Raw genomic sequence first — 17,687 nt, 5'->3', positions numbered from 1 at the left:
GTTTCACTTTCGAGTCTCGGTATTTGCACCGATGAATGAAGTGAGATGTACACACATCTGAGCATCTCATATGTCTCTGGAAATTGCTGCATCCGGCAAGAACACATCAAGAGACGGGATATCTGAAGGGCCAGGCCTTGCAAACATACAACCACACCTTCTCACGTGTAGGAGCAGAGAGAATCGCAGAATTCAGTGTTGGCTCCCAACGACACGCGCCCCTGGCCCTTCGAAGGAAGGGTTGTTGCATTCCGACAGAGAAACATGCGCTCTCGTACGGCGCTATGCTAGTCGAAGGATCCGTTGCGCTGGGACGACTGCAGCACACACATGGCCGTTAGTTCATCTCATCATCCCACCTTGAAGGAAGCAACCTGGCTAGGCGCGTGAGTACTAGAGGAGATGTTTCCTCGTCAACTCTAGCGTGCCTTGGAGGGATCTTGGTCCTGCGAGTAATTCAATCTCGTTCTAAGCATCGAGGGGCGACGTTACAGTGGCCGGTCGAGCATCCAAGTTCCTTCGGATGCACCCCCGCGCCTCCAATATAGACTGTGGGGAAGCCCCCAGTGAGATGGGAAATTTGTCTGTGCAAGTTTGTTCCTTCTTCTTCTTCTTCTGCTTTTTCTCCCCCTTGTCACCCAGGCCCTCCCCATTCCCTAAATATACTAGCCTGCAATGCCTTCTAGGTTTTAGGTATCCCTGAGTATACGCCTCTATGTAACTGTCTATTTTCTTACATGCACGCGGTGTCTCCTCAAACAGACGGTTGGGGAAAAAGCAGACTTGGTCAACCTTCACCGACCCGACCCTTATGGGTGAGCGAATCGGCGGATTGTATCGGCCGAGAAGCCAGCCCATAGCAAAATCGGACCAGAAACAAGAAGCACCGTCAACGCCGCTTCTTTCCCTTGGGCTAATTAATGACTTAGGCCAGAGTTTTGGGTGTGATGTGTCAAGTCGCACGATATAAGGCACTTTGGCCCGCAGACGGCTCGAAGCGTCACAGCACGAAGCAGCGGTCGAAGAAGAAATGCCGTTCACTTTGGGACATTACCTTTTCGCCAGAGGTATACATACCGGTACATGCGCTGGCTGAGACCGGCGGCCCTTGGAGGCTTCCGCAAAAGTCACATGTAGCAGCCATGGCCACACCTGTGCTAGACCTCTGCTCGGAGAGAGTAGCTGAGCGCTGCGTGACACAATATCCTCAGGCGGAATGGGACGTTAGATGCGGATCTACATACCCTGCAACCCCCCTTCCCCAGGATCCCGGGCTGCTTAACTCTGGAGAAATGGGGCCAGATCTCTAGGTCGGCCCGAATGGAATATCAAGGCTAGACGGCATAGAAAGGCATTCACGCTCCTTCCTGCGTGCTTACTGGTAGATCTGTCAGTCGGTTGTCTGCTTTTAGCAGTCCACCCGTAGGTCTAGACTTCGCTTATAGGCCGTAGTGAGCGGTGTTATGTATTGATGTCTCTTCCCCCACTTCCCCATCTCAATCTCTCGCCCGGCAATAGATTCGTCTTTTCCCTCCTTTGCCCCCATCTTTCCTGTCATCGTCGCCGGACTCCGCACGGCACGCACATATGTATCTGGCTGCTTGAACAGCCGTTGGGTGTCTGGCCGGGTCTCAGGGCCTGCTCACCTGGTGAGAACGTACTTTCTTGGCGGCATGAATCAATGGTGGCTCATAACACCAACCCTGACCACCAACGGTGGACCGGCCGCATCTGCCAAAAGCGTTACAAGCGCCGAGACGCCAACAGCACATGGCACCCTTCACAGTCGGCGGCCCATGGTATGTGGTCTGTCCGTCCTCTGTAACCGAGCACATGCTTTCTAGCTACAGCATCACCCAGAGCGCCGGGAACCAACCCACTCCAGAACACGGTCTGGATGGGCCGTAGAAGCTGGGCAGAGGGGAGTCCAAGTCTTCGGTGAAAGACTTTGGCCGGTGCCCATGTGATGGCAACTTGGGGCTTTAATTTTCTTTCTGTCTCGCCGCCAGGCCCGTACTGGAAGGTGAAGAGGAAGAGTGGGTGCTAACCTGGCTGGCTTTCTCTTTACTTTTCAGACAGCGAAGCTTTGCCTTCCTTCAGCCCTCGGCTGCCACCCGCAGTCTTAGCTTAGCGCCACTCCGCCCCGTGATCTAAACCATGATCTAATGAAATTTCCAGCTGTGTCTACGACTAGACCAAGGTCAATGCGGCGTATGCAGGCTGGTATCGAATAGATCGGACACTACCTAGGTAGGTAGTGCCTTTACCTGACTTGAAAGTCCGCAGGTGACCGGCTCTCAAAGTGAATAAGTCGCTTCATTTCTATACGACTATAACGAGTTCCACATCATATTATCCCATGCAGTTCCTGGTTCTCACGTAATCTGCAGTAGCCCTCCAGCCTCCACGGCAACTCCTGACCAAAGTCTTAATTAAGTGGTAGGACAAGGGGCACAGCTACCCGAATGTCTATGTCTACATCTGAGCTAGTTAGGCAAGTTACTTCGCATACATGCGATCGATGCGATGCGATGCTCAAGCCAACTTTATGAACCAAGTGTGAGACACGGCACCCTGCGTTTCATTGTTTCCGTTGCCCTTCACATAAACATTGTTTTTGTTTTCTAATTTACATCAAAGGCCTCTGCGACTTTCTCAGACACGCCAGCTGAAATGTATGAGTGAATATGAAAAAGTAAGGAGGTAGGGCTGGCTGGTGGTTCACGAATAGCTCCCACTTCTCCCGCCCTTGGCTGTCGTGACTTCCACATGTCTTACCAGTGAGTTATTTTTAAACGAAACAGGTCCAAACTCAGCATCTAGAGCTGCCTAGGCGCCATGGTACGTCAAGAATTCATCAGCTTCCGCACCCTCTTCCCAACGCCCTCTTCAAACTCGCCCACCCCACCCCTGAGCTCCGTCATCTGGCCCGCGCGCAGCCGATACACCACCCGACGCCGCGGGCGCTCTTCGTCCCAGCGCCCCTCCCCGTTTTCCGAGTTCTCGTTGTCGTCGTCGTCGACCAGGCCCTCCACCACGCCGCGCACGAACCAGCGGTCGTGGCTGACAAGCACCACGGCGCCCTCCCAGCCGCGCAGCGCGTCCCGCAGCGCCGCCACTGTCTCGTAGTCGAGGTGCGTTGTGACCTCGTCGAGCACGAGGCAGTGCGGCCGCCGCCAGAGGAGACGCGCGAGCTGCAGCCGCACGAGCTGCCCGCCCGAGAGCTTGCGCAGTGGCACGTCGGACGCGAGGCGGCCCGGCAGGCCCAGCGAGCCGAGCAGGCCGCGCACGGCGCCCTCGTCGAGCGCGCCGGCGACTTCCTGGGTCAGCAGCGAGAGCGAGGTCAGTAGTGCTGGCTCGGGTCCCTCCGCTGGCGAGGGGGACTCCCCTAGTCTTCGGAGGTCGTCGACCGCGTGCTGCGAGTAGTACCCTAGCTTGAGCCGCGGATGCGTCGTAAGTGTTCCCGATGTGGGCTTGGTCTCCTCTACGAGGAGTTTAACGAGCGTGGACTTTCCGCTGCCGTTCAGGCCGACGATGCCGATTCTGTCGCCCATGTGAACAGACAAAGTGATTCCCCCGAGGGCAAAGGGCGAAGGCGCAGCAGCTTTGCCCGCTTTACTCAACGGCGTGTAGCTGAAAGAGACTTGCTCCAAGGAAAGCAAGGGGCCAGGGAAGCGTAGGTCTGTCGTCGTGGGAAGCACCAAGCTGACTGGCCGATCCTCCTCCTCGACTTCGATCTCGGCTCGGCTAGTAAGGTGGTAACCGACAAGGTCTCGATTGAGTTTGAAGCGGCCGCCCCGGCTGTTGACCTCGAGGCCCCAGCGGTCGTCGAGCTTCTTCTGCCGCGACTTGGCCTGGCGGATCTTGTTCTGATCGTCTTTCGCGCGGCCTTCTTTCATGTTGCGCGCGATCGTCTTCTCCATGTGCTCCTTCTGCTTCTCTTTCGCTTCCTTCATCTTGTTCATGTGTAACCTCTTCTCGGCCTTGCTCGCCTCGTATACGGGGAGATCCCCGTGGAAGTAGGTCAGGCCCTTGTCCTTTATGATGAGGATGTCGGTACACAGTGAAATGAAGTCGCGGTCATGAGATACTATGATGAGCGTCGGGGCGTCGTCTCCCTCGGCCAACAATGCGAGATGATTCTGCAGCCATATGATGCCAAGCAGATCCAGAAAATTTGTCGGCTCGTCCAGTATCAGTATATCTGTCTCCTGCAGCAATACAGCGGCCAACGCGGTACGCATTTTCCAGCCCCCCAGAAAGGCTCGCAATGGGCTTCTGCATATACTCCTCCGAGAAGCCCAAACCGCTCAGGATTCGCTTCGCGCGACTCTCGGTCTCGGCAACCTTTGTGGGCTCGACTTGCAGCTCCAGCTCCGCGAGCAAATCGGCCGCTTCGCTCGTTTCCTTGGCGAGGACCTCGGGTGGGATCTCGTCGTCGGGCTGATCCCGTTGCGACTGCATAACTGCCACCTCCTTTTCCTTGGCGGTCAAGGCCTTGCGTGCTTGCAGTCCTCGGGCGCCGCTCCTAAGCCGTGCATCTTTGTCTCTGAGGAAGAGTTCTTTCTGTAGACGCTGATACCGGAGCTGGCGCAGCCCCTCGAAGGGAGCCGAACGGATCAGTGCTGCTGATGGCGTTTGATAAGACTAGGAAGAGTCAATACAACTCAATTAGTAGTACACCGGAAGAAGTACACGGGTCTGACCTTGGATCTCCCTTTGGACCTCACTCCTCGCTGTGGCCCTTTCAATGACTTCTTCAATCACCAGACGGTCTCCTCTTGTCGTCTGAGACACTGAACTGCCAGGCAGTGTCCCATCCGCATTGGCGTCGCTGACTTGCGTCTGCTGCAGAATAGCAATTCGCGTCGCTTCGGGGATGCCGGGGATAAGCTTTTCAGCAATAGCTTTCAGCAGTGCTGTACTACTCAATCAGTTCCAGCGCACTACTAGCAACAACAGATACATGTAATTAGTATGCCATTAGAATAACTTACTTGACTTCCCCGTACCGTTCCGTCCGAGGAGGGCGTATCTTTGACCCGCCTTCAGCCTGAGGCTGGCATTGCTCAGTATTTCTGTTCCGTCCGACCTCGCCTTTGCTTTCCCTTTTCCTTTCGCCGTCGAGTGGTAGCCAGATGCGACGACGATGTTCAGGCCCTCAATGTCCAGCTCTCGGTAGTTTGGCGTGGCGATATTGAACCGGGTCTGCTTGCTGGTGCAAAGAACGGTGGCCACGGACTCGGATTCCATAGACGCCATTTTGCAGCCTTGGAACCTGATCTGGATAGAGACTGTAACCCAGTACACAATCTTTGGAAGTTGGTACGTGATACTATTATGCGGTACTTGGAATGGGCGATTGATCAACTACTTTCCAGCTGCTCTCTTTCACACATCGAGAAATCCCGCCGGGGGGGAGCGAAACCTCCTGTGACTCGTTTTTTATATTTCATCTCTCGCTCTATTGAATCTGCCATTGTTCCTGCCGATTAGGGCGCTGCCTGTTGATTGTGTAAAAGCTGTTGGGGGAGGCATGATTCAAGATGATTCATTCTTGCTAGAGGCGATTATGTAATGCGGTTAATTCAAGTCACACGGAAAGCAGTACACACTCAGTTGGATTGCCAACATTTTAATCAGGAACGGAATCCAACATTTGTAAGAGAGAAGGAATTCTGTAAATTGAAAATAGACGTGTATATCACTACTCGTATATCGTAATTACTTGGACACATGCCGAGTTTGAGGATCTCAGCTCTCAGCTTCGGTCTACCGAGCCTCCTACCGCAAGTAGCCACTGCCATACGTTGGGCTACTGCTAGGTTTTCAATGTGTCGTGCCTTATATACTAGGCCAGCCACCTTTGGGAGGACGGACGATGAATTCACGGTTTCGGGCATGCTTAGGCTTCGGAAGAAGAAGGCGGGATTGATAGTGAGGATGCCAACTATTGAAGCTATGAATGAGCTCGGGCATTGATGTAATAAGGCTTGGGAGGATTACTGCGGATGCCCAGCTGCCAAGTCGACAATGCCGCTTTGTCAGGCCGCTAATGGCCCGATCCGGCCTGGAAAGCACTGACTTACTTTCAAGCTGATTATGACAGTTCACTGGAGCCACGAGGGTGAGAGTGCTCTTTGCAACTGACGTAATCAGGCAGCAGAATCAGGCACATCGGCTGTCGCATAAAAGCTACAGCTCAGTACGTACATCATGGCGAGATGTGAGGCATCAGATGGTGGGTTGGACTCAATCCATTGAATGTGTGTTATCTTAATATGAGCAGTAGATCGAGCTACTTGTAGTAGAGAGGCAAGTTGTTGGCTTCGTATTGAATGGGGGCTGGTCGGTCAGCCCCAAAGGTGCAACTTCCAACCACCCCCTTTTTCTGCCTGCCGCAAGTCACTTGTTCTGGAAAAGACTCTGGGCCATGGCCTACGTGTAACACGAGCTGATCATGCAACATTTGCGTACACTTTGTCTTTGGTGCATACGAGTTCAACCCGTCTCCGTGTTTTTGGTGGTAACGAATCCAGTCTGGCTGGCTAGTCTGGGTGGTGAGCAAGTGGGACGATGAGGCAGAGGGGCTTTTGCTTTATAATGCGTAGCGAACCAGAGGCCAGAATTGGATTGACAGGTGTTTAGCTTGCGTTCGATTGCCCTTCCTAAGCACTCTTCCGGGCAACCTGCTGTTTTATCCCTAACTTAGGTTAATGTAGGGCTTGCATTGAGGGAAGCTCCAGAATTAAGTACAGAATGTGCTTTTTTACCCCTCCTTTGGCTTCGACAATTCTCCGCCTACGGCCCTTCGGGACCTAATCAGCAGTCGTTGCGAGCCACTTAATTGCTGGCTACAGGGGGGGGTAGCTTCGATTAGCGCATTGCCGGCCTGCCACTTTCTCCATCCACGACCGGGCTGGAACTTGAGATCAAGAGGCCGCGAAACAAACCAACGGTGTGAGCGGTCACGGAGACAAAAGGGTTGGCCGTCATCTTCTTTCCCCCCAGGATTCATGAACCCTTCGTTCGGTCCTATGAAGATACAGAAAGCCAAAGTCAATTGATAGCACCAACAACACCACCTGCGGCTTCCGTTGTCGCTACCTTCGGCTGTCGTCTCAGTCTCGTCTTGTCCGGTCTTGCCTTTCCCTGCCCAACGGTTCCCAGCTGCACTGGGTCTGCGTCACTCCAATCAGAGCTGAACCGGATCACATTGGTGGCAGATTTGCTGGCCACTCAGACTCTTACAGCTGTCGACTCCGCTCGCCTTTCCATCGGCTTTTGCATCCCTCTGCCCCTTGGTTATCGGTACATTGCGACCTTCTCGAGTGGTCCTCTGCGAATCCTTCCTTGTCGGGGCGGGCACATGCCATCCTCTGGCGAATGGCAAACGTGCAGCATGTAGCCATCAGCCAGCGGCACCAGCGTCAGCATCATTCGTCGTCTGGATTGGATATTTGGGACGGGCAACAGGAGCCTATTGTCTATTCGCTGCCTTATCCACACCACTTTCGCGACGATATACAGAGACCCGACAGATACCACCTTGACCAAGCTGTCTCGAGTCCGCGTAGAGCTCCCGAGAAAATGCGTGCCCGCGAGTCCTTGCCTTCGCGGGCGCACCGCCGCGAGCCCGCTGCACCACCACGACGAGATGCTAAAAACCCGAGTGAGAGTCACCACAGGCGCACTGCACCTTTGCGGGCAAGGTCTGCCTCAACGTCAACTTCGGGGTCGAGTTCAGAGTCGGATTCTGAGTCGGAGTCTAAGTCGGCCTCAGAGTCGGTTTCAAAGTCGGTTTCAAAGTCGGCCTCAGAGTCGGCTTCAGAGTCGGCTTCAGAGTCGGCTTCAGAGTCGGCTTCAGAGTCGGCTTCAGAAACGAGGTCAAGAACGAGATCAAGATCCATGTCAATATCAGGTTCTTCGGAGAGCGGGAGCTCAACCCGGAGCAAGTCTGTCGATAGTGGCATTGCTACGCCGAAATCGGCCCATGAAGAACGGTCAGCATCCGTGTCTAGACACTCATCAAGAAGCTCGTCTGAGAGTGAAGATTCTTCAAGTGATAGTTCAGAGTCGTTGCCACCCGCCCCCCGGGTTACGGAGGAGAAGGGTCGACAACGCCGGCGCGAGAAGGAACTTGTCCAATCTTCGCCAGAAGCAAAGCCGCCAACCAGTCGACGACATGCGCATGGCAAGGATCGCAGAGCCAAAGAGTCGATCATCCACGAGGTCGAAAGTGATGCCGAACCAGATCGTGGTGCACTAGTTGCCCACAAACGACACCATAAACATCACTCACCTTCTAAGGCTAGCTCTCATCGTCACCGTCATCACCATCACCATCATCGGGAACGTGGTGGCGAGATAAGGCCAGCTTCATCATCCAAACGGTACGTCAGCTCGCCAACGTTTTTTCTTTTTCTTTTTTCCCTTCTCATGGGACAAAAACTGATCATGATATGGTTCAGTGCGCTCAAGAAAGTGTACGAATCGGGCCCAGTCTACTCACAGAGACGGTCAACAAGCAGGTCTCAAACTACATACTCATCTCAGAGTTATGCCTCATCTAAGCGCTCATCTACTATACTTGGCAGCTTCTTTGGCTCATCGGTTGCTTCACAACGACATAGCAAACCCACCAAGCTGTAGGTCTACCATTCCCGTCAACGTGAACCGTGTAACTGACTTATAGCTAGTGTCGAATGTGTTGCATGCCTCGACGACGACCTACCTTCCAGGAAAACAGCCAAGTTGATGTGTGGTCATCGCATGTGCCATACATGCCTGAAACGCAAATTTCGCCTCTCTACCAAAGATCCTCAGCAAATGCCGCCCAAATGTTGCACCGAAGACCACATACAGCTGAAGCACGTTGACCGTCTATTTGATAACAACTTCAAGAGACTATGGAATCAGAAATTCGCCGAGTACTCTACGCATAACCGTATATACTGCCCGCGACCAAGCTGCGGGGAATGGATCAAGCCAAATCGTGTTGAGAGACTGAAGGACGGCCGTAGGAAGGCCAAATGTGGCAACTGCAGGACTGAAGTGTGCTGCGTTTGTCAAGGGAAATGGCATAAGTCTCAAGATTGTCCCAACGACGAAGCTACCCAAGCTATTCTCCAGCAAGCGAAAGAGAAAGGCTGGCAACGATGCTTCAACTGCAACTTCTTGGTTGAATTGGAAGAAGGTTGCAACCACATGAAATGGTACGTTGTTGACACCGCCTCTCGATTACAGTTTGATCTCTTCTAATACGAAGTTGTAGCCGCTGCAAATCAGAGTTCTGCATGATATGCGGAGCTCCGTGGAAAACCTGCGAGTGTCCCTGGTTCAACTACGATAGAAACGAAGTAGAACGACCGGGCCACAGTCATGCGCCTCGTGTTCGAGTGGGCCATGATCGGTCTGATGAAAGGGCAAGAGGGTTGATCCGCGGTGTTCAATCAGCGCATGGATCAAGTCTTAGCCGTCGGTCAAGGCCACGGGATCACGAAAGGCAGCTCGTGAGGCGTCGCAGGCCAGAACAGCGCAGCGAAATACATGAAGACTCGGACGACGGCGATTACAATGGCCGCTATGGCGACATTATTGGTATCGGCAATGCCGCCGGTCATTTTATGAATGACGACTACCGACGAGTCGCGCACTCCCAATTGGCACCTCCTATGCCTCCACCGATGCATCCTGTGCCCTTTGAGAGGATGAACTCGGGCGACTACGTGTCTGGGGTTACTAGAGCCCGCGGAATGTACGGGGATTCGATGGATCGTCGACTTGCTGATCGCTTTTCGGAATCGCGACCCAGCCATAGCCCGATTCCTAGAGCCTTTTCTGGTCCGATGTCGCCGCCGCCGCCACCACCGCACCCGCCAAGAAACCTAGGCCCGCCGCCGCCGCCTTCGGTCCCTCATACGGCACCGATGATGCGACGCCATACCATGGAAGACGATATGCTTAGCAGTACGCAAAGTCAGAGCCAGCGTCTGTCGGAGCGAATGAAACCGCGCTATGCTCGACAGCGCGACCATGACTTGGAGGCGTCTGCGTACGGTCCTCCTCCTGTGGGAATGCGGCGGGCGGACTCGAATCCGAGGAAGGATTCTGCCCTCGCGGGTCTTACCGGCATGGGGAGGGGGTGCAAGCCGGGTGGACGAGTGGAGAGCATATGTGCAGCCTAACGTACCTCCAGGACCGGATAGTATCAGTGTCGGGTAACGTTTGACTTGCACGACGATACGATGTTTCATGATTTCTCTTGATATGCATTACGAATTACGCCCTCGAGGTTTCCTCGGTAACATTTCTTAATTTGATCTTGACGGGCGATTTACACGGATATTGCATGGGGCCTCAGGGTCGTTGTAAGATGAGATAGTTTGGTAGGCGCAATGACTTTTGCATGTTGTTGTTTACACATTGGATGGGATGTTTAGGAGTGGCGTTTGCTGTTGCAGGAGGCACTGAGCAGGGACGTGGCTTGTCTAGGTACTTATTCAATCACGCTGTCCGTAGATCGTGTATGTTTCACATATGGGAGACGGGTTTCACCAAATACGTATGTGCGATGACAAACCGTGATACGAGTCCTTTCCGTTTTTCTTCTCGTTTTTTTGCATTATGAGTGGGATACGATGCGACATGCGATGTGCTGCTTGGTGACTGACAGGCTATCTACCAAGCGTGCATGTCGAGGAAAGCAACAAGCAGCAGACACAAGCAGCACATGTACCCAGGTACTTACTTCAATAGGTGAATTGATTTAAAGATGGGATGACGTACATGGGTTCTCCTGGGCGCTCTTGGGGGCTCTGGTAGGGTTCTTCTGGTAGGGTTCGATTTGGGGTTCAACTCTATCGCTGTCTTGGTCTTGGCCTGGCCGATAAAGAGCAAAGAGTGGGCTGTTTCCCAAAGTCCCGCTCTATTGAGATTAGATTTGGGGGGCCCTGGAACTGTCGTGCATCACCGACCACAACCCCCAAAAAGTACAGTAAGTACAGTCAGTACCACCGTCGTCGGCCTGCCTGGCGTGCATTTGCTCCTCTACAGTCTCGTGATCGTATCCGGACCTCGCGGATAGACACATCCAGACGGCACCTAGTACGACTGCGCTCTTGCTCGACTGCACTCACCTCACTTGCCTAGGATACAAAAGCCGCCATCCACGTCAGCCGGGGTCACGACAGCACCGTCGCCAAATGATCGGTCCTACTTATACATACTCCTATTTATTATCCACTTACTTCACTATCAACCTTATATAACCGTGTCCGACTATCTCCTCACCATGGCCTGCTGACCATCAAGTCCGCTCGACACCCACGCCGACATCGACCTAGCACCCTCTCCGCTGCACCCGGCCCATGGGAGATTTCTATCGGAAAGTCGCATCTGCTTCCCGTGAGCGCTCCGTCTACCAAGATCGGCAGCCGTCTGCCGCCAAGGACGCCATCTCCGACCACCGCTCCGCCAACATGCTCCTGCTTCACCAGGTCGGTAGCGTCAAGATTGGCGAGATCGTTCGCTACACCGTCACCTACACTCCGAGCCACGATCGTATCTTGCCCTCGCCCGAGGTCTTGCACCTGCGCATCCGCAACACCTCCAATGTCGCCCTCCGCGCCGCCTTTGTCCACGGGCCTTATACGCTCAACGTATCCGCCTGGCCGTCTCACTACGACCCGAACGTCAAGTTCGAGAACCCGCGACGCTATGGCGTCCCCGAGTTCGAGCCCATGCTCAAGGCTGGCGGCACCTGGAACATACAGCTACTGGTTCCGGACAATATCAGAGAAAGCGCCGGTTTGGGCCCGTCACGACAACAGTTCGGCGACGAGAGAACAGGTGGACGAGAAGAAAAGAAAGAACATAGCGCCACCTGGATCGTGGAGGTCGCCAGTCAGGTGATCTTTTCCAACTCCGCCGCCGTCGCGTATGAGGTCATCTTAGCTAGGGACGAGAAGAGCTTAAACCTTGGAAGCGCACAGGTCACAGGCAACCAAGCACAAGTACCGCAGCCGGGGCGTGTGAGCGACTTCCAGCAAAGCATCGGGGCCAAGGACGGGCATCATCCAGCGCAGCTGAAAGGTGTCTTCTCTAGAGCAGTCACGCTCAAGGTGGACGATACGGCAAGCTTGTGGAACACGCCGCAGTTGCCAGAGTGGGACGAGAACCGCGGGGAAGCCACCATCCGGAAAGGATGCTGCAACAGTCAGTGTCGTCAAGAACCCGCCAGATACAGCGAGCGCATCTACGGACACCAACAAAACGCCCCTCGAGGAAAAGAGCGAGAAGCGCAAGAAGAAGGTCCATCTTGTAGTCCTTACACACGGCCTGCATAGTAACTTGGGGGCGGACATGCTTTATATGAAAGAGAGCATCGACAGTACAGTGAGACAGGCCAAAATTGACGCCAAGGCTAGAAGAGCGCGCCAGAAAGCGGAAAGAGAGGCCAAGCGTCAAAAGAGCCAGTCCGAAGGACCGGGGAGCGAGGGGAAAACCGAAGAGAAAATGAAGCCCCAAGAAGAAAAGGAGGAGGTGGAGGAGGAATACGAGGACGAGGAGGTCGCCGTACGGGGGTTCTCTGGGAACGCTACCCGAACTGAGAGGGGCATCAAGTTTCTGGGCAAGAGACTCGCCCGTTATATTCTCTCCATGACGTATCCGGACCAACCGTATCTGCCCTCGGTGAAAACCAAGGCCGGGAGCTTCGTGACGGCTATCACGGGAGACAATGAAGGCGATGAGCACGACACGCCGGCTCACAAGAACGGCACGACACATCATCCCAACCAGTCGGTACCACATCGCGCTTTTCAGATCACCAGTATCAGTTTCATCGGCCATTCTCTGGGTGGACCTGTTCAAACGTATGCGATCGCATATATACAGAAGCATTCACCTACCTTCTTCGATGTGATCCGTCCCATCAACTTCATCACGCTCGCTTCGCCCATGTTAGGTTTGAGCAACGAGAACCCTCGGTACGTCAAGTTTGCACTAGATTTCGGACTTGTTGGCAAAACAGGTCAGGATCTTGGCCTGACATGGAAAGCACCGACTCTGTTGCGGAGTGGTTGGGGAGCCATTGTGAGCAACCTTGGCGAGACTGCCCACAAAAAGGTCATGGGTGAAGTCCAACCGGAATCGAAACCCCTTCTCCGGATATTGCCGACAGGACCGGCACATGCCGCATTGAAGAAGTTCCGAAACAGAACGGTCTACTCCAACGTTGTCAACGACGGCATTGTGCCGCTTCGCACGAGTTGTCTACTGTTCCTCGACTGGCAAGGCTTGGAGCGTGTGGAAAAAGCCCGCAGAGAAGCAGGATTGGTTGAGAGAGTGGTTGGGTTCGGCTGGGCGGAGCTCACGGGTGCCAACGTGACCTCTCCTCGAACAATACCGTGGGCGCCCAAAAACGAGGCAGCCCCCAAATTGCCCCCTATTGATACTGTGACGACACCGGAGACAGAGACAGACACCGACCGCGAAGAATACCGGGAGGTGCCGCAGCCTCCAAGCAACATCATTGCTGAAGACGATAGACGAAGCTTTAACCTGACGAGGAGCATATCTAAACAGCACCAAGAACTTGACAAGGAGCCGCGAATTGACAGCCAGAACGACGGCCCCCTGTCCGGGTTTCTCAACTTCTTCAAGTCGTCGGAAACTCCCAAGTCTCCACAATCGCCGCAAGGGCAAGGGCAGTCGCGCTCGCCGTCTCCCCCGTCAAAGCATGATAAGATATATAAGCGAAGTCAAATAATCAAGGCTGACGACTCGAGTTCGAAGAGATCTAGTCAATCTCAGGTGACCACTGGCCAAGAGCTGAACGACGAAAGCACGGGCGGAGCACCCCCAAGAACGTCTTTCTTCGAGGCTGCTGGTGACATCCTTAACCCGGCTCTCCCTACAGTTGAGTTCCTCATTGATCCTTCAACACGCCCGAGGACGATCTTCCATGACCGGATCTATCACCCATCTGATATCCCACCCCCGCCATTGAAGAAGAGACCCACGGGGCTGGGGATCCGTCGAAGAACCCCTTCTCATACTACGCAAGGTCCACCTACGGCGTCACTGAAGAAAAACCCTAGTGGTGACAGTAGCTCGTCGAGTCCTTACCCAAGCATCAACCATGGAGACACGGGCCTTTCCATGAGAGACTACGACAACATGGCCAGCACAGACCCGGGACGTGACCCCGACAAGGTCGTCGACAGCTCTAGCATGGCCGTCGAAGAGAAGATAGCCCGTGCTTACCATAAAGGGATGAGCTGGCGAAAAGTACTCGTCAAGCTGGAGCCCGACGCTCACAACAACATCCTCGTACGACGCATGTTCGCAAACGCCAACGGCTGGCCAGTCGTAAAGCATCTTGTAGATGCCCACTTCAGCGACAGCGCCGCTGCCCGGATGGATGACGAGGACGAGGCGAACAATGAACGGGCCAAGTCACTGAACCAACCGCCAGACCAGGAGGGCTCCGAAGTTCGACGAGCACAGGTCCCGAGCGCTTCGGAGGACAGGGATTTCAGGCTGAGCCAGGCCCCTCTGCCCAAGACGCGAAAGGGGTCCACTCAACCCCACGACCAGCCTCGACAACAAGACACTCCGGTGCCCTCGACGGATGCCAGCGAAGCGGAAGACGCGGTGCCTGATCTGCCGTCCGACAGCACGCCCCCAAGTCTCAAGACCAGTCATTCGGTCTCGGACCGACCCCCGCAACTGCCCCCGCTCGGACACGTGTCGCCAAAGCGGCACCGGCGGGCCTCGTCCACCGGCTCGGCGTCGCCCCGCCGTCCGAGTTTTGATAGAAACGACTCGGTCACATGGAGCGACCGCGACTGGTTTGACAGCCAGGATGAGAGCGATGCCGATAACGACTTTTTGACCTACGGCCATGGCGGGCACCGGCGGTCCAAGTCGCAGGAAGACCGCAAGAAGGGCAGCAAGGAGCCCAAGAGGACCGGCAGCCCCGTCTGGAACTGGACCGAGAAGATCGTCGGCCGTGGGGCGGCCAAGAAGGCCGGCGGCAGGAGCAGAAACCCCCTCAGCCCTGCCACGTCGGAGCCGCCGATGAGCCCCGTGGAGGGGTCTTCGACGGGGAGGCTGGGCTTACTGAGGTAGCCAGCCTTTCTTTGATGACACGAAAGAAATGACGAACTGTGTTTGTGGTAGAGACGTATGAACTGATCGGTTGTTGACAGCCTCGCGTTGAGAGGTTGACGGCCGTTGAACCTCTTGAGAGATTACGATGACATGCTTTCCTGCCCCCTAGCCATGCTTATTGCCGAATCACCATAGCGAAGGCGTCTACAGCATCCCCCTGTGCCCCCCCTATTACTTACCTGGATATGAGACGTATATACATGTTTTAATCAAATACTTTTAATCCTACTGCTTACCTACCCTGTCAGATCGGGGAGTTGCCATCCTGTTGCTGTTAGGTCTCCAGTACAGGAGCGTGCTTGAGACCAAGACACATATTGGCTGTACACGCGGTAGAGCTTGATGGACACCGGTGGTCTGTCCTGCTGGTATGGACATGAATTGAGGCCAGGTGAATCTTGGGCCCGTGACTCGTATCTAGCAACGAATGAACTTTCTAGATGACCACTTATGTGTTGCAGAAGCCAGGACCTGCCACGTAGCTAGTCTCCCTCCGCTGTACAATGAGGGCTACTGCGAGGCGGAGCATCACCTCCCCTCGGAACCAGAAGTCTGAAACGGTTGGCAAGCAGTTCTGGAATGAACAGCAGTGAAGTCCATCCACCCGACCAGAGATAGCGATATAGCAAAGCATGCACTGGACAGACACACACCCGAGACTGGCTATGGGTTGTGACTATGGTTGGGTTAATGAAACAAGACATTCAGTCGGGGCATAGATCCTGGGATGGTTTCGCAGACAGACACACATGCACACAAATACGCACCGCAACACGCAAGGCCAAGGCGACGAACGGTAAGACAAGGACGGACGGACAGACAGCAACGACGACAACGACCATACCGTACCACACACAAGCGGAGTCGGAGCTCCATACCTACAGTTGGACCCTTATCCTCCCCCCGCTCCCTCCCTCCCTCCATTCCCCCTCGCCGCCGCCAGGGGAGGAGGGGTGGCCAAGATCAGACCACCCTGGCACCATCAGGTATCGTACATACATCGTGGTCCCTTTTCCTACCGGAGACCCAACAATTGATCGATCAATCATAGCAATTCCAACAGGCAAATTTATCTGCCCATCTATATCTCTCTGTCTACTACACTACCAATAATGCCCGGCTTTGTACTGCTTGCCCCTCTCCCTGTCCAAGGCGACCCCTCCCGCAAACGAAACAAAACATATGGTTCGGAGCACGGTCATCTCGAATCCCCGAAGCCGAGGGCGGAGAATGAAGCAGCAAGCGCGCACACACACACACACACCGTTCATTGTGCATGTAGGAGTACTCGGGACGGACCGCGCAACCGGCTGACTAACCCCTAGAAGGATGCTTATGCGCGGCGCGGTTGATCTTCCGATCTTCCCTCTCTTCTTCTCTTGGAGTCTAGCTCGCTTGTCTGTCCAGGAAAACATGTATAATGTAATGTCTGTATGTTGGCAGGTGTGGTGCGTGAGCGCGCATGGGGGAAAACGAGGGGGAGAAGGGGGCGGCCAAGCCAGGTATCGATGTGTGGGAGTCTCGAACCGCATATCTAACCCCAATCCAGCCCTCCATCTCCGTTCCCATCTGCAATCTGTAGATCCCCGGCTTACCATCGTGAATGCCACCTGCACTTGTTTCCTCGTTTCCCATCACCAACAGCGATTCCGAGTCTTGTCGGATGCAACAGCGGCGTTCAAGTCACACACACACACACCTTCTCTTCGTTATCTCCCAGGAGCTACCGGAATATGATCACAGTAGCAGTGAGAGGTGCGTATGCGTGCATTTTCGTCAATGGCCGCTTATCGGAGCCAGGGGTTGCGCATTCGTCAAGCCCGAACAGCAGTATATCGTACGTTGGAACACACCACCCAACCCAACCCAACACCGCCAACGCCCGTTGTAAGGTTTGGCCCTAAGCAGCTAAGGAACAGGAGATCTTCAACCGTAGCGCGCGTCGCGTCCGGGGTAAGGAACGGAAAAACCACCCGGGCGTGCATACCCTATATTTTGTGTGGGTATGTCTGCACATACCGCGCTCGCTCGTGCATGGCATACCATGGGCGTCTTCCCAAGATGATGCCTCGAAAGGGATTGCATCGCTTGCTCCCAGCCGAGAGAGAGAGGGTGGGGGTGTGTGTGTGTGTGTGGCAACGACGCCGCCATGTCGCAAAGCACACTAACGCCGACTGCTGCTGCTACATACAGTACAGGCATGTCACAGAAAACAGGGAAGCAAACGTCGGGGTGTCGGGGCAGGCCTATACTGTGCGTCGTGTGCACCTGGACAGACCTCAGAATAGGCCAACCCGCTTCGCTGGTTCGGCCGTTATTGCAGCAGCAAGTAGAGCCGGCCATTCACATTCCTTTCCTGCCGCATTGCAGTCGACTCCATGGGCCCCCCTCCACACGCGCACCCACTTATACACGGAGGAGTTGTGGCGGAGGAGGAGGGTACATACACACACTCTTTTTACTTGGGCAGATCGCAGCACAGATTTATCGCAAGTGACGGAAATGCAATG

The 17,687-nt window shown here is 54.6% G+C and overlaps 3 protein-coding genes across 3 annotated transcripts; 2 read left to right on the top strand and 1 right to left on the bottom strand.

Moving 5' to 3' along the window:
- Positions 1 to 2,846: 2,846 nt before the first annotated feature.
- PG986_006115 (ABC transporter) lies at positions 2,847 to 5,262 on the bottom strand (the record flags this gene model as incomplete). Its single annotated transcript, XM_066842337.1, has 4 exons — positions 2,847 to 4,184; positions 4,234 to 4,647; positions 4,696 to 4,919; positions 4,998 to 5,262. The coding sequence occupies 4 exons, from the start codon at positions 5,260 to 5,262 to the stop codon at positions 2,847 to 2,849; spliced, it is 2,241 nt and encodes a 746-aa protein (XP_066702199.1).
- Positions 5,263 to 7,590: 2,328 nt separating this feature from the next.
- Positions 7,591 to 10,187, top strand: PG986_006114 (uncharacterized protein; the record flags this gene model as incomplete). The annotated part of the gene is made up of 4 exons (XM_066842336.1): positions 7,591 to 8,393; positions 8,598 to 8,648; positions 8,700 to 9,215; positions 9,275 to 10,187. The coding sequence occupies 4 exons, from the start codon at positions 7,591 to 7,593 to the stop codon at positions 10,185 to 10,187; spliced, it is 2,283 nt and encodes a 760-aa protein (XP_066702198.1).
- A 1,182-nt stretch (positions 10,188 to 11,369) lies between these two features.
- On the top strand, positions 11,370 to 15,135 carry PG986_006113 (uncharacterized protein; the record flags this gene model as incomplete). The annotated part of the gene is made up of 2 exons (XM_066842335.1): positions 11,370 to 12,166; positions 12,222 to 15,135. The coding sequence occupies 2 exons, from the start codon at positions 11,370 to 11,372 to the stop codon at positions 15,133 to 15,135; spliced, it is 3,711 nt and encodes a 1,236-aa protein (XP_066702197.1).
- Positions 15,136 to 17,687: the final 2,552 nt, after the last annotated feature.

This window comes from Apiospora aurea (assembly GCF_038362705.1).
Source record: "Apiospora aurea strain CBS 24483 chromosome Unknown utg000004l_segment0_segment0, whole genome shotgun sequence".
Taxonomy (NCBI): domain Eukaryota; kingdom Fungi; phylum Ascomycota; class Sordariomycetes; order Amphisphaeriales; family Apiosporaceae; genus Apiospora; species Apiospora aurea.
This window is presented reverse-complemented; position numbering and strand designations above follow the sequence as displayed.